Raw genomic sequence first — 21,995 nt, forward strand, 5'->3', positions numbered from 1 at the left:
TATACTGTCCTGGAAGGATTCTATTATATATTGCTAGGTGGAAAAATATTAGAGTAATATGTTTTTTATGATCTCACTTATATAAAATGCATATATTATATGTGCATATATCATTTATATAAAAATCTTTATGAAGTTTCAAATTTTTCTTTGCAACATTGAACTATCTCTGAATGGAAAGGGATTAGAGGGACTAGTTTGGGGATCTAATTTTTTACCTTCCGTTTGAAATCAGTGGTGGGGTTATAGGTTATTTTAATTTTATTAAGCTTCTCTATAATTTGAAAACTAAAAATCGAGGGAAATAGTGTAACAGTGCTATGTGTGAAAGCATTTGTTTCCTTAATTAGGATATGAAAGCCCATAATACTGTGAACAAATGGCAGCTGTAACAACTGTAGATAACTGTGACATCTCAGTTCCATGTGTACTGGATTGGCCAAAAAAGTTCGTTCAGGTTTTCCATACGATTTTATGGAAAAACCCAAATGAACTTTTTGGCCAACCCAATACATGTATTAGCTCTGTAAGTGTGCTACCACTAAGTATGCACTCAGCTCCTTTTGGTCCACATGGGACAATTAATCACACTGTCATATAGGTGACTGAAATCAGTAGTTTGAAGTTTAGAATTTCTTAAGTCAGTCACCATGCTGCTTTAGGTTTTGTGTTTTTTTTTTCCCCAAGAATGTTTTAGTTTTGAGCAAAAGCAGCTTGAGCTTTCCCAAGGAGATCAAATAATGTGATCTCATATTTTCAAGTTAGAAAGTTAATTTCCTAAGTAAAATCTTTTTTTTTTTTGTAGAAGGAAAAAATTTCCACTTAAATTTTTTTTTTTTTTTTGTAGAAGAAAAAAATTATAGAAAGTCTGCTAGTTTTCCTCGGAGCACTGAGAGTGATATGTAGCAAAAGTTAGGCCATTAGGAATTGAAAAAGGCAAATGGCTGTTATGGTCTCTTGATTTTTATAAGGAGTTAGTCTATAAAACAATGAACAAGTAAGATGCTGAGTCATTGCCTTACCTGTTCATGCTGGGCTAAAGATGTGACTAGGGGACCATTTTTGTCTTTACCTCTTCACTGGAAAAATGTCTTTATGACCCTCATTGAGGAATAACTATAGTTATGTGCACATTTCTGGGTTACTCTTTTCCTTTATTTCCCGGAGACAGTCTGTTTCACTTTTTTTTTTTTTTAAACTACTAAGGGAGTGGGGAAAAAAAGGAAAAAAGAAATCTGAAAATGATGGTTGAAATCAATTTCAAGAACTACATTTTTTTGTTTTTGATCTTATTTTTTAGTTGCTATTTCAATTATAATATTACTACTCTATGATGCCAAAAGAATTTCATTAAATGGAAGAAATTAAGTCAGATCAGTTGGAAGATGAAGGCAAAATAACCCGTTAGATTGGCAGAATCTTAAAATCTATAACAGGTTGTTTATGCAGGCAAGGTTGAAGTATGTTCCCCTCACATAAGTGCCAGGGCCTCTGAGAAGGCAAACATATGTAGATGCCATCTCTGCTCTCAAGGTAGCTCTTGGTACAAGCAAGTGGCAAGGCTATAAAAAGGAAGGAAAATGAGGGATAAATTGATAACAAATCAGGAATAAGGGATTAGGGACCAAATACAAATTATATCCTTTTGAAAGTGAAGGTGACTATAATAAAGTGCAATTTAAAAAAAACGATTATTTTTGATGTTTCTGTTTCTCTGAGCATTGTTGTGCTGTTTCAGACTCAACAATATTTCCCATTTTTGTTACCTAACTGTTCCAGGCCTAATGGGAACCTGGCATTCTCATAAAAGGAAAGTGAAAAATGGCAAAGACACTTGCAATATATTTTTTAACTTTTAAAAATTTAAGTACAGTTAATTTATAATGTTGACACAAATGCAATGTATTTTTGATAGTTTTATTTAAAAACTGTATCAAATATGTATAATAAAGATAATAAAATCTCTTAAAGCCCATCAAATACAGTTTTAAAAACAGAAGTATTTGGGAGCTTTAATCCTGCCAATGCAATTACCTATTAAATCTGACCTTCCCTATTCCTTTCTTTTTTTTTTTTTTTTTTTATAGTTGTGGCACACGGGCTTAGTTGCTCCATGGCATGTGGAATCTTCCCAGGGCAGGGCTCGAACCCGTGTCCCCTGCATTGGCAGGCGGATTCTTTACCACTGCGCCACCTAGGAAGTCCCCTATTCCTTTCTTGTATACTGAATGGGGAGGAGAGGATAGAATGGAAACTCAAGGATGCATATAGAGCCATTCTGGGTTGAACTAGTGAGCTGTGCAGCTGCAGGGTCTGTTTCTGATGGTTACTCAAGGAAAGGCACGTGGGGTCCTACAAGACAACACACAATAAATGTTTAGAGATGTCCTCTTTCAAGCCTATAACTCAAAATAGACCCATCCCTTGATCTTAACCTGTTCCATCTCCTAGAGCAAAAAGTTTTACGACCCAACCGTAAAGTAGCAGAGAAAAATTTGACAAAGAATTTGAGTAGAAAGGTGCCTTTGAGATGATTCTCAATGGCCCTCCCTTTTATCTATTCTCTTTCAAGCATCAGAGTCACCTCCTAATTCTAGCATTGTGGGATGTGATAAACAGGTAGGTCTTACTCTAGTTCTACCTTTCATGATTTTCAGACTTTAATCATATCTCTGCTTAGCTTTCCTTTTCCAAACTACAAAGTCCCAATCTTCTTAGCCTGTCTTCACACACAGCCTCTTTTTTTTTTTTTTAGCTCTTTATTGGAATATAATTGCTTTACACTCTTGCACCAGTTTTTGAGGTACACCACAGTGAATCAGCTGTATTTATACACATGTCCCCATATCCCCTCCCTCCCGTGACTCCCTCCCATGCACAGCCTCTTCATCCCTGTTTTAGCTGCCTCTCTGGCAGCTGGTTCTTTAACCCCACTCTCTTTCCTAAGGTGGGACCATAACCACAGGTGCTCCACACGTGGATGAGCTTTGGTCTGGGACAAAGGTAGGGCATTTTTTCCCTCTTGTATTTATAAAATCCTCCACGACAATACCAAGTCTCTTCCGTTGTAGTGGCATACTTGATAAATATTTTCAAAGGACAGCTCTATGTGGCTTTCTTGGCTTATAATTGACCCTATTATTTTATACACTTTTTTTTTCCACTTTCAATCTATTACTTCTAAGCTTGCCCACAATGAAGCTCATCTACCATACTGTGGATACTCAGCCTACCACCATTTTCTTTTTTTTTTTGATTTATTTACTGAGCTTGGAATTTCAATGGCTGGAAACATGGATGGATGTTACCTTCAAAATTGGGAGGTTCAAGGTGACTTGTAAAAATTCACAGACTTCTTTGGAACTATTTCCACTTCTCCCTCTGTGGATCTCCTTAACATTGTCCAGCTGAGCTCTATTTTCCTGGTATGTTGATTGTTGTGATGAGGAAAAATTTGGAGTTCATAGCTTTATGCCTGCTCACCTTTGTTTGAAAACCCTTTGCATGTAACCCCTAGCAACTCCTGCGCTCTGTAATCACCTGTAACCTATGGAAACTAGCCAATCAATTAATCCAATCAATTAATGCCAACTGTAGCCAATCAATTCATGCCAATTGTAGCTACGTGTTTTAACCTATATAAGGAGAGAATTCACCTAGAATGGTACCCAGAATTTTTGGAGCGTTAGCTCCTCTGGGTCCACGGGCTCAATAATCCTGAGTTCTCCAACCCTCCGAGTATGGTGCTTGGTTTCTCATGGGATAGATTTCTGCAACATCTTTTGGAGGCCCCAGTGAGACTGCAACCATGCCGGCCCCTTGAGCCGCCGGACTGGTGGCTTGGCCAGGTTGGGGTGAAGGAGCTCTGAGATGAAAGAGGAGGCGTGCCACTTGATGGTTTTCTGGGTTCTCTTTCGGACGGGTGCGCTGACTCTCCAGATGGCCAGGCCCCAACCGGACTCATTGGAGGGACGGACCAACTCACCAAGCACGCACACAGGATAAGGCAAGACCCCAGGGCACTGAACCCAGTCAGGTCCCGTCTCTGGACAGAAGAGGAGCTTGATCACCTCCTAAGGTCTTTGGTAAGAAGACCACCAGTTAGGGACCTTCCCAGAGTGGGGAGGCACCCACCAGTTAGGGACTTGCCTGGAGAAGGGAAGCACTGTGATAAGCTCTGGTCTGAATGTGTGTGTGAGTGAGCGCCCTGGTTTGTCCTCGCTCCAGGACGATTGTGTGGCTCCACAGCCTCTGTGGCCACGGAGTCTGAGTGGGCCCAAACCTGCGGTTCTGTGGTGACCTCATACAGCTCAGGGCGGTATCGGCCTCTAGGGGACCCAGTCCTTCCCTGCGAGTCAGATTCAAGTCGGGATTCTATACCACCCACTAAAGCTAAGAGGCACCTAAGTTTCCCACAAGGCCGTGGCCTGGTGGGCACCTGAGTGGTCTCCTCTTCGGAGGGGGCACCCATCCTTGTTTGTCTCTGAGCCATCGACACAGGGTGGGATACACAGAAAGGAAAAGAATAATTGCCCTTTGCTTTAGAGCCCCTGCGACTTTGGATTATCCTCCCCTTTCCTCAGCTAACCTACTGAGCCAGTATATTGGGTTTTCCCTTCTCCCTCCTGTTTAAGGAAGCAGGTTGCACTTGTTAAGATGGGAGGAAATTCCTCAAAGCCAACTGTTAAAAACTTGTTTTTCCGGAGACTACGGGGTTAAGATGACCATGGGAAAGCTCCGCACGCTGTGCAAGCTGGAGGGGCCCACCTCGGGGGTAGGATGGCCTACGGAGGGTACCCTGGATCTTCCTACAGTTAGAGCAGTGTACCGAGTGGTGACAGGGACTCCCGGGCACCCAGACCAGTTTCCACACATAGATTCCTAGTTAGAAATTGCTGTTCAGCTGCCTCCCTGGGTTCGGTTCTGCGCGAATAAGCAGGGACAGTGTAGGATCTTTGTAGCCCAACCGGCTCTGAGAAAAAGTAAAGATAAACCAGCCAAGGTTATTCACCAAGAGGACCCTGAAGAAGAGCCTCCTTTGCCTCCGCCCTATATACTAACAGCTCCACCAGCTCCCATTCAGCCTCCGCATCCTCTACCAGACAGCCCTCCGCCACCTCCAAATCCAGAGCCCCCTCCAAGCCCGTGGCGGCTTTGCTCTGCCGGCCAGCCAGCACAGCAACCCACAGCCCTGCAGATGCCTTTGCGAGAGGCCCAAGGCCCTCCTCAGGTCAATGAGGACGGCTCCATCCAGCCAGGATGCCCAGTCCTTTATTATCAAGTCCTTCAGTACTACTGACCTCCTCAACTGGAAACACCATACCCCGTCCTATTCGGAGAAGCCACAAGCAATGATTGACCTCCTTGAGAGTCCATTTTTCACACCCACCAACCTACTTGGGGTGACTGTCGCCCTCGCCTCCTGACTCTCTTCAATACCAAGGAATGCTGCTGGATTCTATCAGAGGCTTGGAGGTGGCTCCAAGAGCAGGCACCAGCTGGTACAATAGATCCAGCAGCCTGGGCCCCTGGGAGCAAATGACTGCGATGAAAATTGGGGGCCAGTGAATGACTTTCATGGTGGACACCGGGGCTGAACACTCTGTGGTGACCACACCTGTGGCTCCCCTTACAGGCCGGACCCCTACTATCACTGGCGCCACAGAAGACAAGACTGCTCGCTCATTCTGTAAAGCCCACTCATGTCAACTTGGGGGCCACTTGGTGACTCACGAATTCTTGTACTTACCAGAGTGCCCCATTCCTTTGCCGGGCAGAGATCTGCGAACAAAGCTGGGGGCACAAATCACTTTTGCCCCCGGGAAACCTGCAAGTCTCACTCTGGGGAGCCAACCAGCTCTGATAATGGCTGTGAGTGTGCCCAGGGAAGATGAATGGCGTCTCTGTTCTTCAAAAAGAGAACAAAAAAATCCAGCTAGCCTACTAGGAGAGTTCCCGGCTGTCTGGGCAGTAAAGGGGCCCCCAGATTTGGCCAAAACCCATGCACCCACTGTGGTGGACCTAAGGCCAGGGGCCACTCCTGTCAGGCAGAGGCAATATCCAATACCAGGAGAAGCATGCCTGGGAATCCAGCACCACATTCAATGCGTGTGTGACGCCGAATTCTGATTGAATGTCAGTCTCCTTGGAACACTCTGCTCTTACCAGTCAAGAAGCCTGGAGGAAATGACTACTGTCCTGTCCCGGACCTCCACGCCATCAATAACGTAGCAGTCACCATCCACCCAGTGGTCCCGAACCCTTATACCCTTCTGAGCCTCTTGCCTGCCCAAGCAAGCTGGTTCACTTGCCTTGATCTCAAGGTATGCCTTTGCCACTTTACATGTACATGGAACCATCTACAAAGAAAGGGGACTACTAACAGCAGGGGGAAAAGAGATCAAAAACAAAGAAGAAATCCTTCAGTTGTTAGAGGCAATTTGGAAGCCCTCCCAGGTGGCAGTCATCCATTGCAAAGGCCACGAAAGAGGAATTGACCCAATCAGCAGAGGGAATCTGTTGGCTGACCAGGCAGCCAGGGAGGCAGCAACCCAACTGAATCCTACAGTGAGCCTTGAACCAAACTCTGAAATCCTCTTGGCACCAGAATTGCCTTCATCTCCGAGATATACCATAGAAGAAGACCAATGGGCTTTAAATGAGGGAGGAACTAAGGGGAAGGAAGGCTGGTGGAGGCTTCCAGACCAAAGGCTCTTTGTTCCTAGTACTGTAGCCGTTCAGCTCGTAAAGCAACACCACGAGACAACTCACTTAGGGAAAACTGCATTAAAAAGTCTACTGAGCCGCTACTCTTTCGTTCCTCAGCTCCCAACCCTGTGTGCCCAGATCAGTGCTAGGTGCGTGACGTGTGCATGAAACAATGCCAGCCAAAGACCAAGACCCAGCCTCGGGGTACAGACAGATGGAACGTTACCCTGTGAAGATTTAGAGGTGGACTTTACTGAAATTAAGCCTTGCCGGGGCTCTAGGTATTTGCTTGTGATAGTCTGCACCTACTCGGGATGGGCTGAGGCCTACCCCACGTGCACTGAGTGAGCACGAGAGGTGGCCAAGGCCCTCCTAAGAGACATAATCCCCAGACATGGGCTACTCCTCTCCATAGGGTCCGACAACGGGCCAGCCTTTGTGTCTGAGTTAGTCCAGACCTTGTCCAAGGCACTGGGAATCAAATGGAAGCTTCACGCTGCTTACAGGCCACAAAGCTCAGGGAAGGTTGAGCGCATGAATCAGACTCTTAAGAGTATGTTAGCTAACCTGTCAGGAGACCCAATTACCCTGGATTGACATGCTGCCCACAGCCCTGCCCCGAGCCCAGTGCACCACGAGGTCCTCAGGCTATTCTCCCTTTGAAATCTTATACGGGAGACCCCCCCCACCCCCTGCAGTGGTAGGGGGACTCAAGGGAGACCCCCAACAGCTAGCTGACCTGAAGATGTCTCGACACCTCCAGGCCCTGGGAAAGGTCTTTTGCCATATTACCCGAGAAGCCCTAGAAAGGACTCTCATTCCTTTGGGCAATTGGGTTCATCCCTATCAGCCAGGAGATGAGGTATGGGTAAAGGACTGGAGGAAGGAACCACTTCAGCCAGTTTTGAATGGCCCTCACACGGTCGTCCTGGCGACCCCTACTGCTGTTAAAGTTACAGGAGTCACCAGGTGGATCCACCACACCTGGGTGCAGAAAGCAGCACCTCTAGAAGGGCGAGGGACCTGGACTGCAAAAGCTCATCCGAACCAGCCACTTCAGGTCTTCCTATGGAGAAAACCAAGTCCAGTCTAAGAGCTTCAGCCCTGCTCCAGTCACTCCGGGGCTGACTGGTCTATGCACGGCGGAAGCTTGAGGAATTCGACGAGGGACATCTGAAAATCAGGGTTATGATGACATCCTGCCTTGTAGAGACTAGTTATACCTTCTGGCCCTGAGAGGTTATCAACCCATGGGTCTAGATGATCAAGAAGTTGACGTCTTATAAAGATTTTTAGGGGCATCAAGAGGGGGGAATGATGCGGAAAAATTTGGAGTTCATAGCTTTATGCCTGCTTGCCTTTGTTTGAAAACCCTTTGCATGTAACCCCTAGCAATGCCCACGCTCTGTAATCACCTGTAACCTATGGAAACTAAGCAGCCAATCAATTAATCCAATCAATTAATGCCAACTATAGCGAATGAATTAATGCTAATTGTAGCTATGTGTTTTAACTTATATAACAAGAGAATTCATCTAGAATAGGGCCCAGAATTTTTGGAGCATTAGCTCTTCTGAGTCCGCTGGCTCAATAAACCTGAGTTCTCCAACCCTCTGACTGTGGTGCTTGGTTTCTTGTGGGATCGATTTCTGCAACAGTTGCAATTCAAATTTCTTCAATTTTATTATTTAAATATATAATATTGGCCCACAGAGTCCCATAGCACTTTATAGGGGTAGTACGGTTTTGCACTATTACATCATATCTCCCCCATCCCAATGATACTACACACTATATTCCAGAATCAGCCCTTGATATTGAGAAGTAGGTAAAATTTTTCTTTGGTCTTCTGCCCCCACCTAATAGGCACTCAAATCTCTTAGACTTGAGCTTTCTTCCATAATATTCTAGCAGCATCCCTACTGCTCTCTCACTGATGCAGCTGAAACTACACTGTATCTCATCCTCTTTTGTGCATAAAGAGTCAGTCACTAAAAATAACATACCAATCTGTACACTGAAAAACTGACATGGTCCTTTCAGCCTGGAAATCTATTAATATTTGTTGTCTCATCTTATGAACTCATTGATCCTGTCTTTGCCATCTAAGTAGCCAAAACCTAACTGAACAATCAACCAATGAATTTATATTCGTGGCTTCCATGATCTAATTTTAAGTTTGGGCAGGAAGGAATTTTGGAATCGGGTAGAATTTTTGGCCATCTCTCAGGCTATAACAGCTAGTTAGCCATCTGTCATCCAGGCTGAACCTGGTGAGTAAGGATAACACCTGGGAAGTCAGGTTTTATTCATGGAGTCTGAAGACTGCTTGGGTTGACAACCTAAATCTGCCAAATACTGATTCTGTGACCTTGGGAAAGTTACTTACCTCTTTGTGTTTTACTTCTACCAATAAAATAACATGAAATATAGTATCTACCTCATAAGTGGGGATGAAGTCAGTTAGCATATGTAAAGCGCTTAGGAGGGTGTCTGGCTCACTTTGTGCTATGTGAGTGTCTGCTGTTATTTCTACTTGTATAGCTAAGGACTGGCATAGTGCCTGGCACTGAGTGGGTATTCAAATGATGTTTGTTGTATAACTGGATATGTACCTGCCGGCTAAAGGATTTATTCTGGAGTTTTTGTGCTGCTTTGAACTAACGTGTTTCAGCCTATCATTCATTTCTTCTGACATCAAATCTAGCCCACATCCCACATCTGCTCTTCTCATTTCATCCAAACCAGTTAATCCTTCAGGCGTAGCATCTCTCTCTATTCTATGGTAACTCTGATTGGGTCTCTCATTGTAGGAAGATACAGTTTAAAGATTTGTCATCTCTTTCTCAGATCAATTTATTCACTTCTTAGGGATTCAGACTATTTTATCAATATTGTAATTAAGCCTTTTGAAGTATCACAGAATTATATTGTAACATTCAAGCCTAAAATTAGGATGAAGCCTTCTGACATCACGGCCAACTTACTATGCATATTCCTATCTCGTTAGCTCAATAAGATGCCAGTTTATTTGCATATCATTGCTTGACCCTGATATCATGGCCAATTAATTTGCATATCCCTATCTAATTGGCTCAAATAAGCTTTTGCCACTTTATTTGTTGGCCCAGCTCCCAGACTAGTGTCTTCTAGTCCAAATCAATTGAATTTGGAGTGGTTTTCTTTGTCATGCTTTCATCACCAATGGAAGGACAGTTAAGGGTGGTGGCCATGAATGCATAAAGTAACCATGTATTGCTTTTGTTTTTGGTTGGAAAAAACTGAAGAATACAAGACAATAATTTTGACATGTGGGCAAGGTATTTTTCAGGGAAGAGGATACTGAGCTGATTAAAAAAAATAGGACTTACTAAGGAAATCCCAGTGGGTGAGGCAAAGGATGTATTCTACATTAGTGATAAAAATTTTAACCTGGAATTTGGCTGACCTGGACCTCAGCTAAAATTATGATGTAGAATTTAAGCCTCTAAAACACATTTTTCTTCTTTAAAAAAAAATAATTTTGGTATAATTGACAAATATTGTAAGTTCAAGGTGTACAATGTGTTGATTTCAAACATTTATATATTGCACTATAATTTCCACCCTAGCTTCAGCTAACTCTATACTTTCCTTATAAAATAGTTTCCTATTAAGATGCATAAGAATAACATGCGGGAATTTTAAAATGCAATTTCCAGGTTCTTACCCGTAGATATTCAGTTATAGTGTGGTCTGAGGCAGTCCATGGAATCTTAAATTTTAACATGTACCTTGGGTGATTTTGGTGTAGGTAGAATATCACATCTTGATGAATGGTGCTTGAGAGAATGATAGGCCTGTGCTCATTCATGGTTTCTACGTGGAATCTAGTGTTTCCCCAAGGTTGGGTGAGTTGCTCTTCCCTAGATAACTTCAAAAATTTAAATTGGCTCTATTTTCCACATTACGTTTCTAGGACAATAGAAATGAGAAGACAAACCCACAACAAATTTTTTAAAAAATTACATTTTGAAGAAAGGAAAGGAGAGTGCATGTGTGTGTGTGTGGTGGGGCTGGCAGGGTTTGGGAAGCAGGGAAAATCATACTGGTTTAGCTGTCAGTGGTTCATCCACACACTGGCAATCTGCCATAAAGCAATGGTGACTCCTTGACCACCATGTACCTCCTTTCTTCCTCTCCAATCATCTCCTTCAAGTAGTTGGTGCCATCTGTGAAATCCATTGCCCTTTCTTTTGGAATGTAGATGCTTTGGGGGACTTCTCCTCTATTCCTACTTTTTGCTTTTCACAGTATAAATTCCATAGTGATAAGACGGGTATGGGGATGGCCAGGAACAAGACTGGAGGTAGGACTTGGGGTGGAAAGTGAAAGGGAGAAAAGATGGTAAGAGAGAACAGTTTCTATTCACAATAGCCAAGACATGGAAACAACCTAAATGTCCATTGACAGATGAATGGATAAAGAAGGTGTGGAACACACATACAATGGAATACTACTCAGCCAGAAAAAAGAACGAAATAATGCCATTTGCAGCAACACGGATGGGCCTGGAGATTGTCACACTGAGTGAAGTAAGTCAGAGATAGACAGATACCAAATGGTATCACTTATATGTGGAATCTAAAATATGACACGAATGAACCTATCTATAAGACAGAAACAGACTCACAGACATAGAGAACAGACTTGTGGTTGCCAAGGGGGAGAGAGGGCGGGAGAGGTATGGAGTGGGAGGTTGGGGTGAGTAGAAGTAAGCTATTATATATAGAATGGATAAACAACAAGGTCCTACTGCATAGCACAGGGAACTATATTCAATATCCTGAGATAAACCATAATGGAAAAGAATATGAAAAAGAATGTATATATATGTATAACTGAATCACTTTGCTGTGCAGCAGAAATTAACACAACATTGTAAATCAACTATACTTCAGTAAATAAATAAAATGAAATAAAAAAAAAGAGAACAGTTTGCACCACGCTCTCTCCATCCAGCCCTTGGGATGTCTCTGACCTGATCCCACCTCACAGTCACCTCTCCAGCTCCTTGACCTTCAGCAGACAGCTGGAATAGGTGCATATTATTCCAGTCCTTCATATGTTTTCCCAGCATCCTCTTGCTGCCAACGATTGACAGGCTTTTGATGTTCTCTTCACATTTAGGTGAACACAAATCATATCAAGGGGGCAGGGCTGCAAATTTTTACCTTGATTTACTCGCTATGGTTCCTAGCAGTACAAACACTTAGAAAAATTTCAAAAGAATTCTGTCCTAGATTCTGGGGAAGAGGGAAATGGAATAGTCTTTGAGATGCTCTATGTTGGGGAATTATAGGACCTGGACTTCAGTCCCAGCTCTACCATCTACAAATCAGGTGACTTTGAATGTCAGCAATGACAAAAGCAATGGCCAGTATTGAATGCCACCTATGTGCCAGACATGGAGCCAGCTGATTTATGTATGTTATGTAGTGTCTCTAAGCTTCAGATTTCTGAGCTTTCACCTTCAGAAACTACCTTACAGGTCTATCTTGAGGACCACGTGAGAAAACCAAGTTAGAAAAGGTTTTCTGAATTAGAAAACTGTTCTATGACTATGTGCTAATGATTTCTTAACACTTGAAAACGATTTTTAGATTTAAGTTGAAAATTAGAATTTTCCTGAATATCGAAACTTAAAAGCTTATTATCACCTCCATTTTGCTCATACAGAAGTTTTGTCTTTCCTTCTTGAAACAGTTATGTACTTGTTGGGAAACTTTCAGAATTTGGTTTAAACTTGTGATATAGAGCCCAAACTGAATTTAGAGTCTTCACATTTCTCATTAAAGCTGTACTCAGAAGTCTCAGATTTCTGGGATGACCAAAAAAAAAAACCAAAAAACAAAAAAAACCCCAAAAACCAACAAACCCAGGAGACTTGAGAAGAGTAATTGTAACATAATAACCAGGGCCAAGAAATTAGGAGCAAGGTATCTAGTTATTTCTGATTTGACTTGTGAGTCTACACAGATAGACATTTGAATATAAAAATTATACAGCTAAAAAATGTAAGACATAGAACCTCACACTTTTAGGAATTCTCCACTTTTCTGATGCTTTCAATTTCTTAGACCTCTTTGCTATAGACTGAATATTAATGTCCTCCTAAAAATCATATGTTGAAACAGAGTCCCCAGTGTGATGGTATTTGGAGGTGGGACCTTTGGGAGGTGATTAGGTCTTGAGGGTGGAGCCCTCATAGATGAGATCAGTGACCTTATAAAAGAGACCCTAAAGAGCTCCCTTGCTCCTTCCACAATGTGAGAACACAGAGAAACATCCATCTATGAACCAGGAAGGAGGTTCTCATCAGATACAGAACCTATTGACACCTTAATCCTAGATACCTCAGCCTCCAGAACTGTGAGGAATTTCTGTTTAGGAGACACCCATGTTATGGTATTCTGTTACAGCAGCCTGAATGGACTAAAGAACTCTTCATAATTCTACCTCAATTTTCACAGGAAGAAATTTTCTTTCACAAGAAGAAAACATTTATCCAAATGTGCATATGTATATTAAGATGTGGTTACTAGGCAGAAGGCTTGAGTTTTTTCCAAATACAGGGCACAAAACCTACTCACTTCCTACTGCACCTACGTGCTCCTGAAGAACAGCCTTGCAGTCTGCAAGACTCAAGATGTCAATACAAATAGCTAGATTCAGAAACCCTCACTATTGCTCACAAATACTTGAGAGTTGGAATAGGAAGCATCAAAGTTCAAGAGTCTACTGTAGCTATGTGAATGGTCTAATCAAGTAAGTAAGAGTTGGGATTTGCTTGGCTTGCTATGTTGGGTAGATGGTAGAGGCAAAATCTTTGAGTGATGCATTTTGAATTAACACAGCAGAAAAGAAAGAAACCAACCATGTTGAAGAGTAGTAAGAAATCATTTTTTAAAATGTTTCTATTTCTTATTGTCTAAAATATATTTTGTTTAATTCCATATCATGTCTTAATTTGATATTGGGTCTTAGAAAACATGGGTCTGCTGATATCTTTTTGTCTGAATTGACTAGCCAATCCCACCAAACTTTTTTCCCCACTAAATCAAACAAATGGTTAAACTGTCCATTGGTTGCTTTCACATTTTGCATATTTAGCCCAAGATTTGATAAGGTTACTAACAGAAATAATTACAATAATATTTAGTGAGCACTTTGCTTTTGTTTATTTCGCACAATAACCTTATAAATAAGATTCTCTTACTATTCCCACTTTACAGGTAATGCAACTGAGGCTTAGAAAGCTAGATAACCTGTCCAATGTCAAATCACTAACAGTGGGAGACTGGGATTTAAACACTGGCAAAAGACCCATTTTGGTTCCAATTTACTAGCCATTTCCAGCAAATGTAGTTTGGCATTCGAATTACCTGGAATGACCTCATTATATAATTTTGGTCTCCTCGGACATAGGTCAACTTACTTGAGACAGACCATCCAAGTGCTTAAAGTTATTTTAATGGTAAGTAGGTTAAACAAATTTGAAATGCAAGACTTGTTTTTTCAGGCCATAGCGTCTTCGTAAATAATTCATTATTCATTCTGCAGCTCGGCTCAGGGCTACCAGTCAGTGCGGGCGTGGTGGGATATATAAATACAGAGCACAGTCTAGGGAGAGAAGTGTGATGTTTGAAGGGTGTAAACGAACTACCGGCATTTAAAAAAGGGAAGGATTTGTCCTTTTAGGATGGATCAAAAAAGGCTTCATGGAATGTGTCCGCTGAAAATGCCCTTTCTGCCAGGCATTCCTATGGCTCGCTTCTTCACCTCCTCCAGGTTGTTGCCAAAAGGTCACCTACTCACGAGGCTTTCTCTGACCACCCCATTTAAAGTTTCTCCCCAACATTCCTTATCCTACATCCCTGCTTTGCTTTCTTCATAGCACCTGTCACCTCTTGGTGTAGCACGTGCTTCTCTTATTTATTGGCTTCCTGTTTGTTTCCCCGCATTACAGTGTAAGCTTCATGAGGGCAGGGTCTTTTGGCTGTTATGTCCACTGATGTAAACCTAGTTTCAGAATGATGCCTAACGTAGAGTAGGGAAATGATACATAGTTGTTCGATGGATGGAGGAAATAAGACTTAAGCTGGGCCTGAGAATGGACAGGGTTTAGCTAGACCTTGGTGAATGGAAGAGAATTCCACGTGAAGGGAGTGACTTAAGCAAAGAGTGGAGGCAGCAGATTACACAGCCTGTTCAGAGACCAGTGTGCTGGCCAGCTTGGTTAAAGTATAGACATATGGTGGGGTGTAGTCTGGAGGTGTCTGTATTACGTAGACCTGAGTGATTATGACTTAATTTTACAGGCAGGAAGCAGTGGCGGGCTGCTTATGATTAGGAATCATATGATTAGGAATCTTTAAGGGTATTTAGCCTTTAAATATCCTTAATTTAATATTTAACAGTTCAACAAAATCATTCCAGGTAATTCGAATTTAGGGGTGGAACTGGGTTGGATGGGTCGTGAAGCTAATATAATTGTAAACCCTGTCAAAATGGCCCACTTTGGTTCCAGTTAACTAGCTATTTTCAGCAAATATAGTTTGGCATTTGAAAAAAGAATGTTTTTCTTTTTTATAAAGTTATGAAGACTAAATTAGATACGACCTCTGGCCTTGCCCCTTTCATGTTACAATGTTGAGTTAGCGCAAGGGGTGGTAGGAGTCATGCCAGGAGCCCTTCCTTTACTGGGATAGTTAGCAGTAACCCACCTACACATGGTTATGACTGCAAGCTACATAAACATGTCCTGCTAGACCCAGCTTTCCTTACCTAAACCTCAAAAATGCTTGTAGCATCTCTACTAGAGTGATGGATGATGGAAGAGAAGTCAGTGTCAAGAGGCACAAACTGTCACGAACAAATCATAGGGGCAATATCTATCTATGACCATGGGAACTCATTTCTAAGACGTTGGAAGAAGAGAGAACAAATATGGAACCCTGAAGTTATAGGCTTCATGGTAGAGCTGCTTCTGGAACTCTTATGAAGGGTATAAGGTGAATTGGGAGGAAGACCAGGCGAGCACTAGATACAGGTGATGAGGAGTTGGTTGGCATGGGAGTTTGGAAAGGAGGGTGTGAGAGAGGATACGGAGCAACTATATGATGACAGTTGGCTATTGAACCAAAGGAAATGGAAAGGTCAAAGGTGTCTGAAATCAGACTTCAAGATGCTAAGTAGAATTCTGGGGGTAAACTGTTCTTGTGCCTAAAAGTTTCTCTGCACATTGAATACTCTTTTGTTTTAGGTTTAAATACATTGCATTTATTACCATTACTGATATTCACATTATATCTTTGGCCAGTAGAAGCCTCTCCAAGGTGACTCTTAAGCCTGTTGACATGACCCCCTTAGATAGTTTCCTTGCTTTCTGGTATGATGAGATGTTCTAGTCTTGTCTTATATACCTCCTTTGCCACACTTGGAATCTGCCATTTCTCCAATAAGCTCCAGGTTCTTCTAGTGAGAAACTGTATTTTCAAACCATGTCTGGGTCTAGGGATGGTCATGGCTACTGAGTCAGTCTTTGTTTCCAGGTCATTTCACTGGACAGAGCCAGGAAAAGTGGATGTGTACAGACACATATGTATATGCATATATTTTGCATCTTAGGCACAATAAATACATTTTAAAAGAAACTGCTCATTGCTTTAAACTTGCTCTGTTAACGCCATTAGGCAGTGAAAGCAGCAAGTTTTTTTTTTTTTTTTTTTTTTTTTGGGGGGTACACCAGGTTCAATCAACTGTTTTTATACACATATCCCCATATTCCCTCCCTTCCTTGACGCCCCCCCTCGAGTCCCCCCCACCCTCCCTGCCCCAGTCCTCTAAGGCATCTTCCATCCTCGAGTTGGACTCCCTTTGTTATACAACAACTTCCCACTGACTATTTTACAGTTGGTAGTATATATATGTCTGTGCTACTCTCTCGCTTCTTCTCAGTTTCCCCTTCACCCCCCGCCCCCTCCCATACCTCGAGTTCTCCAAGCAGCAAGTTTTTAAATGGGGTCTTAGTGACATGAAAGAAGTACTGCAGATTCCCCAGGCAACTTATTTATAGAGAGAAGTAAATTTAGGCACCAGGAGAATTCGTTGACAAATTAGTGGTTCGGTAAGTGGAACCTTAGTTTTAGCATATTTTAGCTGTTATGCTTTAGAATATAAAATCTTCATGCTGCATGAGGGTGACCTTTTGAAGTTTGCAATATTTTTATTAGAGAGAGCACTGAATAACCAGTAATGTTGGTTCTAACTCCATAGCTACAAACAGTGACAACTATTGTCTATTTTTGACGCTGTGCCATATCAAGAAAAGTCCTTACACTTTAATAAGTTACTAGAAAGTCAAAAATATAATTGACTTAATCACAGACAAGAAGATAAAAACAATCATGTTCAGCAGTGGAAATGATGAGTCTTTGAGTTGACTTTGCTTCTGAGCAAGAGTATACTTCACTCACCTCTTTTAAAACTAAAATTGGGTTGTACAGAACCCAGAGCCTCCTCATCCCCAACACAAGCTGTAGAGAATAAGTGCTTCACCATGAGGAGTCACCCTCAGGTCTTACTGTTCACATATATTTGAAATGCACGTTCACATCAAACAGTATTGTTAAAAACTATCTTAGGCTATATGTTTACCTAATATTTGTCTTTTCTTATAAAAATGGAAGCATTTATCTAATGAGTCTAAGAAAAAACACTATTTTTCATATGATAAATGAATTTTGACCAAAAGAACAAAAGCAGAAAAACTAAACAAAATTATAATTGGTCATAGGTGCTGCCTGTCAAAAGAGAAGCGATTTTTCAGCTTTCAGTGCTAGAGGACTGACAATTGATACTTGGGCTATGAAGCAGGAAAATGTTTCATCTTCTCTGCCAGTTCCAATACACTGAGAGTGGCTTCCTGGGGCTCTGTGTTGGGATGAATTCTGAAACTGCTTCCAGGCTCCATGGGAAAGAGAACTCTCATCAATTAAGGAGTGGGGAGTCGTGGCACGTGTGCTATGCATTTGTATCCATGATGAAACTGCATTAAAAAACACACAGTAAACATCAGACTTACCAGACAAGCCACCCACATCCATCTTCTTCAGATTCTTTGCTTCCAGAATGACAACAGTCAGTTTGCCAGCAGTAGGTACGTAGCGAAGGGAGAAGCAGATATCACCCAATTTCTCTTGCTATGAAAACCAATAAGAAAGTGTAAGTAATTTTTCAAATAAAGGTGAACATGGTTTGTACATAAACATTGTAAACTCCTCAGTGGGGAGGATTATGACAATTTGTAATTTGAAAACTCTTATGTTCTCTGGCATTTACCCAGTGGTCTCTCATTCACTAAGGTATCATCAAGAGGGATTGTAACTCATTTCAGTTTTTCAGTAGCTCATCTATACTTTAACATTCCTCAAAATATATCCATAATTCAATGGTTCAGGAGATGAGACCAAGATGACTGTTTTAGAAACTGCATTCTGAATAGTACTGCACAACTCTTGGCAAAAATTCATAACTTGATTAAATAGCTTTGAAAAGAGTCTAGCACTTTTTTGGTAGAATCAACCTACCTACTTGTCTTTTTACATTTCAAACAGGATTATGTAATATTTAGACTTTTGGGGGGAAAAGCCTTGCTTTTGTGTTCCATTTAAATTCTATTTATTAAAGTGAAATTGTAAATTCCTAATAGCAGAAATGCAAAAAGGTATAAGTTTTTGCATTTTTAGTTTTACTCATTTCAAGTGAGGTCTAACTTTCTTTTTCCTTATCCTAAAATTTATAAAAATCTAAGTGGTGGGTTAAAAAAGGGAAATACACAGTAACACAACGATTCTCATGTGCTCTCACGTTATTTCATTGGTACCACATTTTAGTTTCAAAAACATTCACCAATCCTATACTTGAGCATTCCCGAATAACTGAAGAGTTTAAAATGATGATACTATATAGAACTTATACCTTTTTCAGAAAGGATGCCTATGGGTTCTCCCACCTTAAGTGTCTTACTCTTTAGGATAACTAAGAACCATGGTATTAAACACGAGCAAGATTTTTGCATTCGTATTTATAAGCATGAGAGAGGAGGCGAGGGTGTGGAGTTTGTTGTATCCTCAGATGCTGGAGGCACTAGACTGCTCACTGACATATGGGATTAAGTATGTGTATGGCAAATCAGGGTTTTTTCTTTGTATCTTTTCCCTGCCCCCCCCCCCCCCCATAGTAATTCCTAAGAAGGTAATGGTTGTAGATAGATTTCTAACATAGGAATGAGGTAGAGAAGGCCATATCCGCAGGTCTTCTCCTTTGTACTCCTAATTTGACTGTTTTTGGTCTTCTCTGTAACTTGACATATGTTAAGTTGGCCAAATTAGCCAGAGCCTCCACTGTGGAAATAACCGCCTAGATGTAATCCAATAGTTTAAGAAAATGCAATTCCTTTTTCTGGGTACTCATTAGATCCATCTTTCAAAAAGGAAAGGTTATTTACCTGTTCTATGATTTATCTATAGGTGGGAAGTAATATATTCAATGTCTGTGTGTACGTGTTAGAGAGAGAGGGAGAGAGAAATGGTACTTTCTGCTTATGTAATGCTTTTGAAAATATCACCACATGTGTGTATAGCCATGGTTCTTTCATTCCTTGAGTGCCCGTAGCACCTTACCTATATATCTCTTACGTTACTAAGAACTTTTCTTGGTCTTACTGTGCATGCCTTAATTTCCCCATATGACTAAAAACTCCTTGAAGACAAGGTCCATCCCTGAATTATCACCTTCCACACATTTTCAAAAAGTAAATACATGGAAATGTGAGATAATTCCTCCTGTTTTGAATTATCTAGGTCATACCTCCCTTCCATTAGCGTAGATAATAGAGAGTTACTTCTAATGTGTTAAATTCACCTGAAGTGCCTACTCACCCCTAGGAATTAATTTACACATCAGGAGCATCTAGTGGAATCAATTACTTTTCATAGTCTCTCAAAATACAGAACGGGCCTCAGTAGCACAGAAATTAATACAAAGGATGGACAAATTCATCTGAATCTTAGGAGACACGAAAAATGTAAATGAAAAAAAATTTCTGTTCCAAAATGCTCATTAGGAGAGCTTCTCCCTGCCACCCCCCAAGGATTCTGTCTGTTTGCCACAATAGCCTCCCTGGGGAACTCTGCTGGAGAGCCAGGTTATGCTAACCATTCTAATCAGGCATTTAGACATGACTGTTCTCTCTTAAATGACACCTCTCTTCATGGGCCATAATCTAATTCCACAATTTATAGGCATCTCAGTTGTTTTAAACAAAGAGTTGTTATAACTTCTAGTATGTTTTTATTCTTCAATATTAGGATATATAGGGAATCCTTAAGACTTTACATATTTAGTTTCAGAAGAAAGCAATTGGAGTTTGAAAATCCATACCTCAAGTAGAAGAAATATGTAAAGTTACTTGTAATTTTAAAGCTATGGGATGGGGAAGAATGAGTGACTGAAAGGAAAAAAAAATTTCAAAATAGATATTTTGGGAGAAAGAGAAATAGAGAAAAGTAGTTAGATCCTTTACAGATCTCCATTTAATTCGTTAACTCAGGAGCTTGAACATGTAAGATGTCATTTTCTCATACAATCATCATAATTGGTATGCCAAATTAAGCATGTGTTTTTATGTTAATCAACTGAAGCTGCTTTTCAATGCTTTAAAAATTTTCAACTCTGTTTACATAAGGGTTACCCGATGTGTCAGCGGGGAACACAATCTCAAAGGCTATTGACTCAACCCTGAGTTTTCTTCTCTCTCTGACTGCCACCTGGAATGATAGACACTGATCCTGCGAACTGACCGCCCACCGGATATCCTCCTTCCCTTTTAGATTGTCTTGGTGAGTGGATGTTCATCAGCAAATCCTCTCCGCAACTTTTCCTTTCCAATACCCTTTGCTGTCAGGGCCACTGATCTGTTTCCAGTGGCCACCTTCCCTTTTGTTCGCCTCGAGTAATTCAGCCTACAAGTCTTCACATTCTTTTTTGGGAAATGTAACTTCGACTGTATTTTTTGCTTTCACTTGTTTACACCACCACCATCAGCATGACCTCTATGCTCACCACCTCCACTACAAAGATGACCTGCACCTCTACTATGTTTGCTGCAGTCACCACCATCACCCTACACCATGGTCCTCACCACCACCTCTGTCCCCTCCGCCTCCATTTTTCACCAGCGCCATCTCCACTCTGTGAGATCATGCCCTAAATACTTCTGTCATCTCTTTTGAAATAGTCTGATCAAAGATCTCTTTCAGTCATAGTCTCTCCAAAGTCCAACGTAGACCACAGACCAATGCCAAGCTACTCTTATACAGGTCCAAACCCATCTTCCTGACTTTCAAAAAGCTCTATACTTTGCCCTAACTATCCAAATCTTTTTCTTCAACTTCACTACCTACTCATCCTTCAGAATATATTTTGAATTTGACTGTATCTTCCCATTTATAGGACCATTATTGTAGTTCAAGAAGGGTGACCAGCCACCCTGATTTGCTCAAACCTCTACTGGTTTGAGCCTCATAAGTCTTGTATCCTAGGAAACCTCAGTCCCAGGCAAACCATGACTATTGGTAACCTTACGTCTAAAGCATCATAATTCCTGATCTAGACTTCTGTAATAGCCTCCTGATAGCCACTCGGTTTCAACTCTTGCTCCTTTGTAGACTCTTCCTCACATAAAAGGCAGACTGATCCTTTTAAAGTGGAAATCTGATCATGAGACAATCCTACTCAGAGCCCTTCAATGTATTCCCACTTCACTTAGAATAATCTGTATTCCTTACACTTAAAGGCCTTATATGTTCTGACCCCTCCATCTTCCTACCACTATTCTCCCGATCTTACTTCCTTTCCTACAAACCTGTTGGGTGCACTTTGACCTCAGAGCCTTTGCCTATGTTCTTCCTTCTGCCTGCAATATTCTTCTCCCAGATACTATCATGGATTATTCCATTAGTTTATTCAGCTTTCTGCTTTACATGCCACCTCTTTAGTGAGCTTTTGTATGGCCATGCTATCTGAAGAAGTCCCATCCATTCCTAAACACTCACACTACCTACCCCTTTGCCCTGCTTTTTTTCCATCCTAGCACATATTGCTTGAAGTTCTATTTTGTTGAGGTTTTCCACACCAGAATATGAGATCCATAAGAGATAGCTGGCACAGAACAGAGCCCTATA

At 41.4% G+C, this 21,995-nt stretch overlaps 1 protein-coding gene across 2 annotated transcripts in view; it reads right to left on the bottom strand.

The window, feature by feature from the left end:
• The window catches only part of SYT1 (synaptotagmin 1), a 412,783-nt gene that overhangs the window by 74,933 nt on the left and 315,855 nt on the right, over positions 1-21,995 (bottom strand). For both annotated transcript variants that reach the window (XM_057743300.1, XM_057743299.1), the window contains exon 8: positions 17,834-17,951. In XM_057743300.1, the coding sequence (XP_057599283.1) occupies positions 17,834-17,951 (118 nt within the window). The remainder of the gene's footprint in view (positions 1-17,833; positions 17,952-21,995) is intronic.

This window comes from Hippopotamus amphibius, chromosome 7 (genome assembly GCF_030028045.1).
Source record: "Hippopotamus amphibius kiboko isolate mHipAmp2 chromosome 7, mHipAmp2.hap2, whole genome shotgun sequence".
Lineage (NCBI taxonomy): Eukaryota > Metazoa > Chordata > Mammalia > Artiodactyla > Hippopotamidae > Hippopotamus > Hippopotamus amphibius.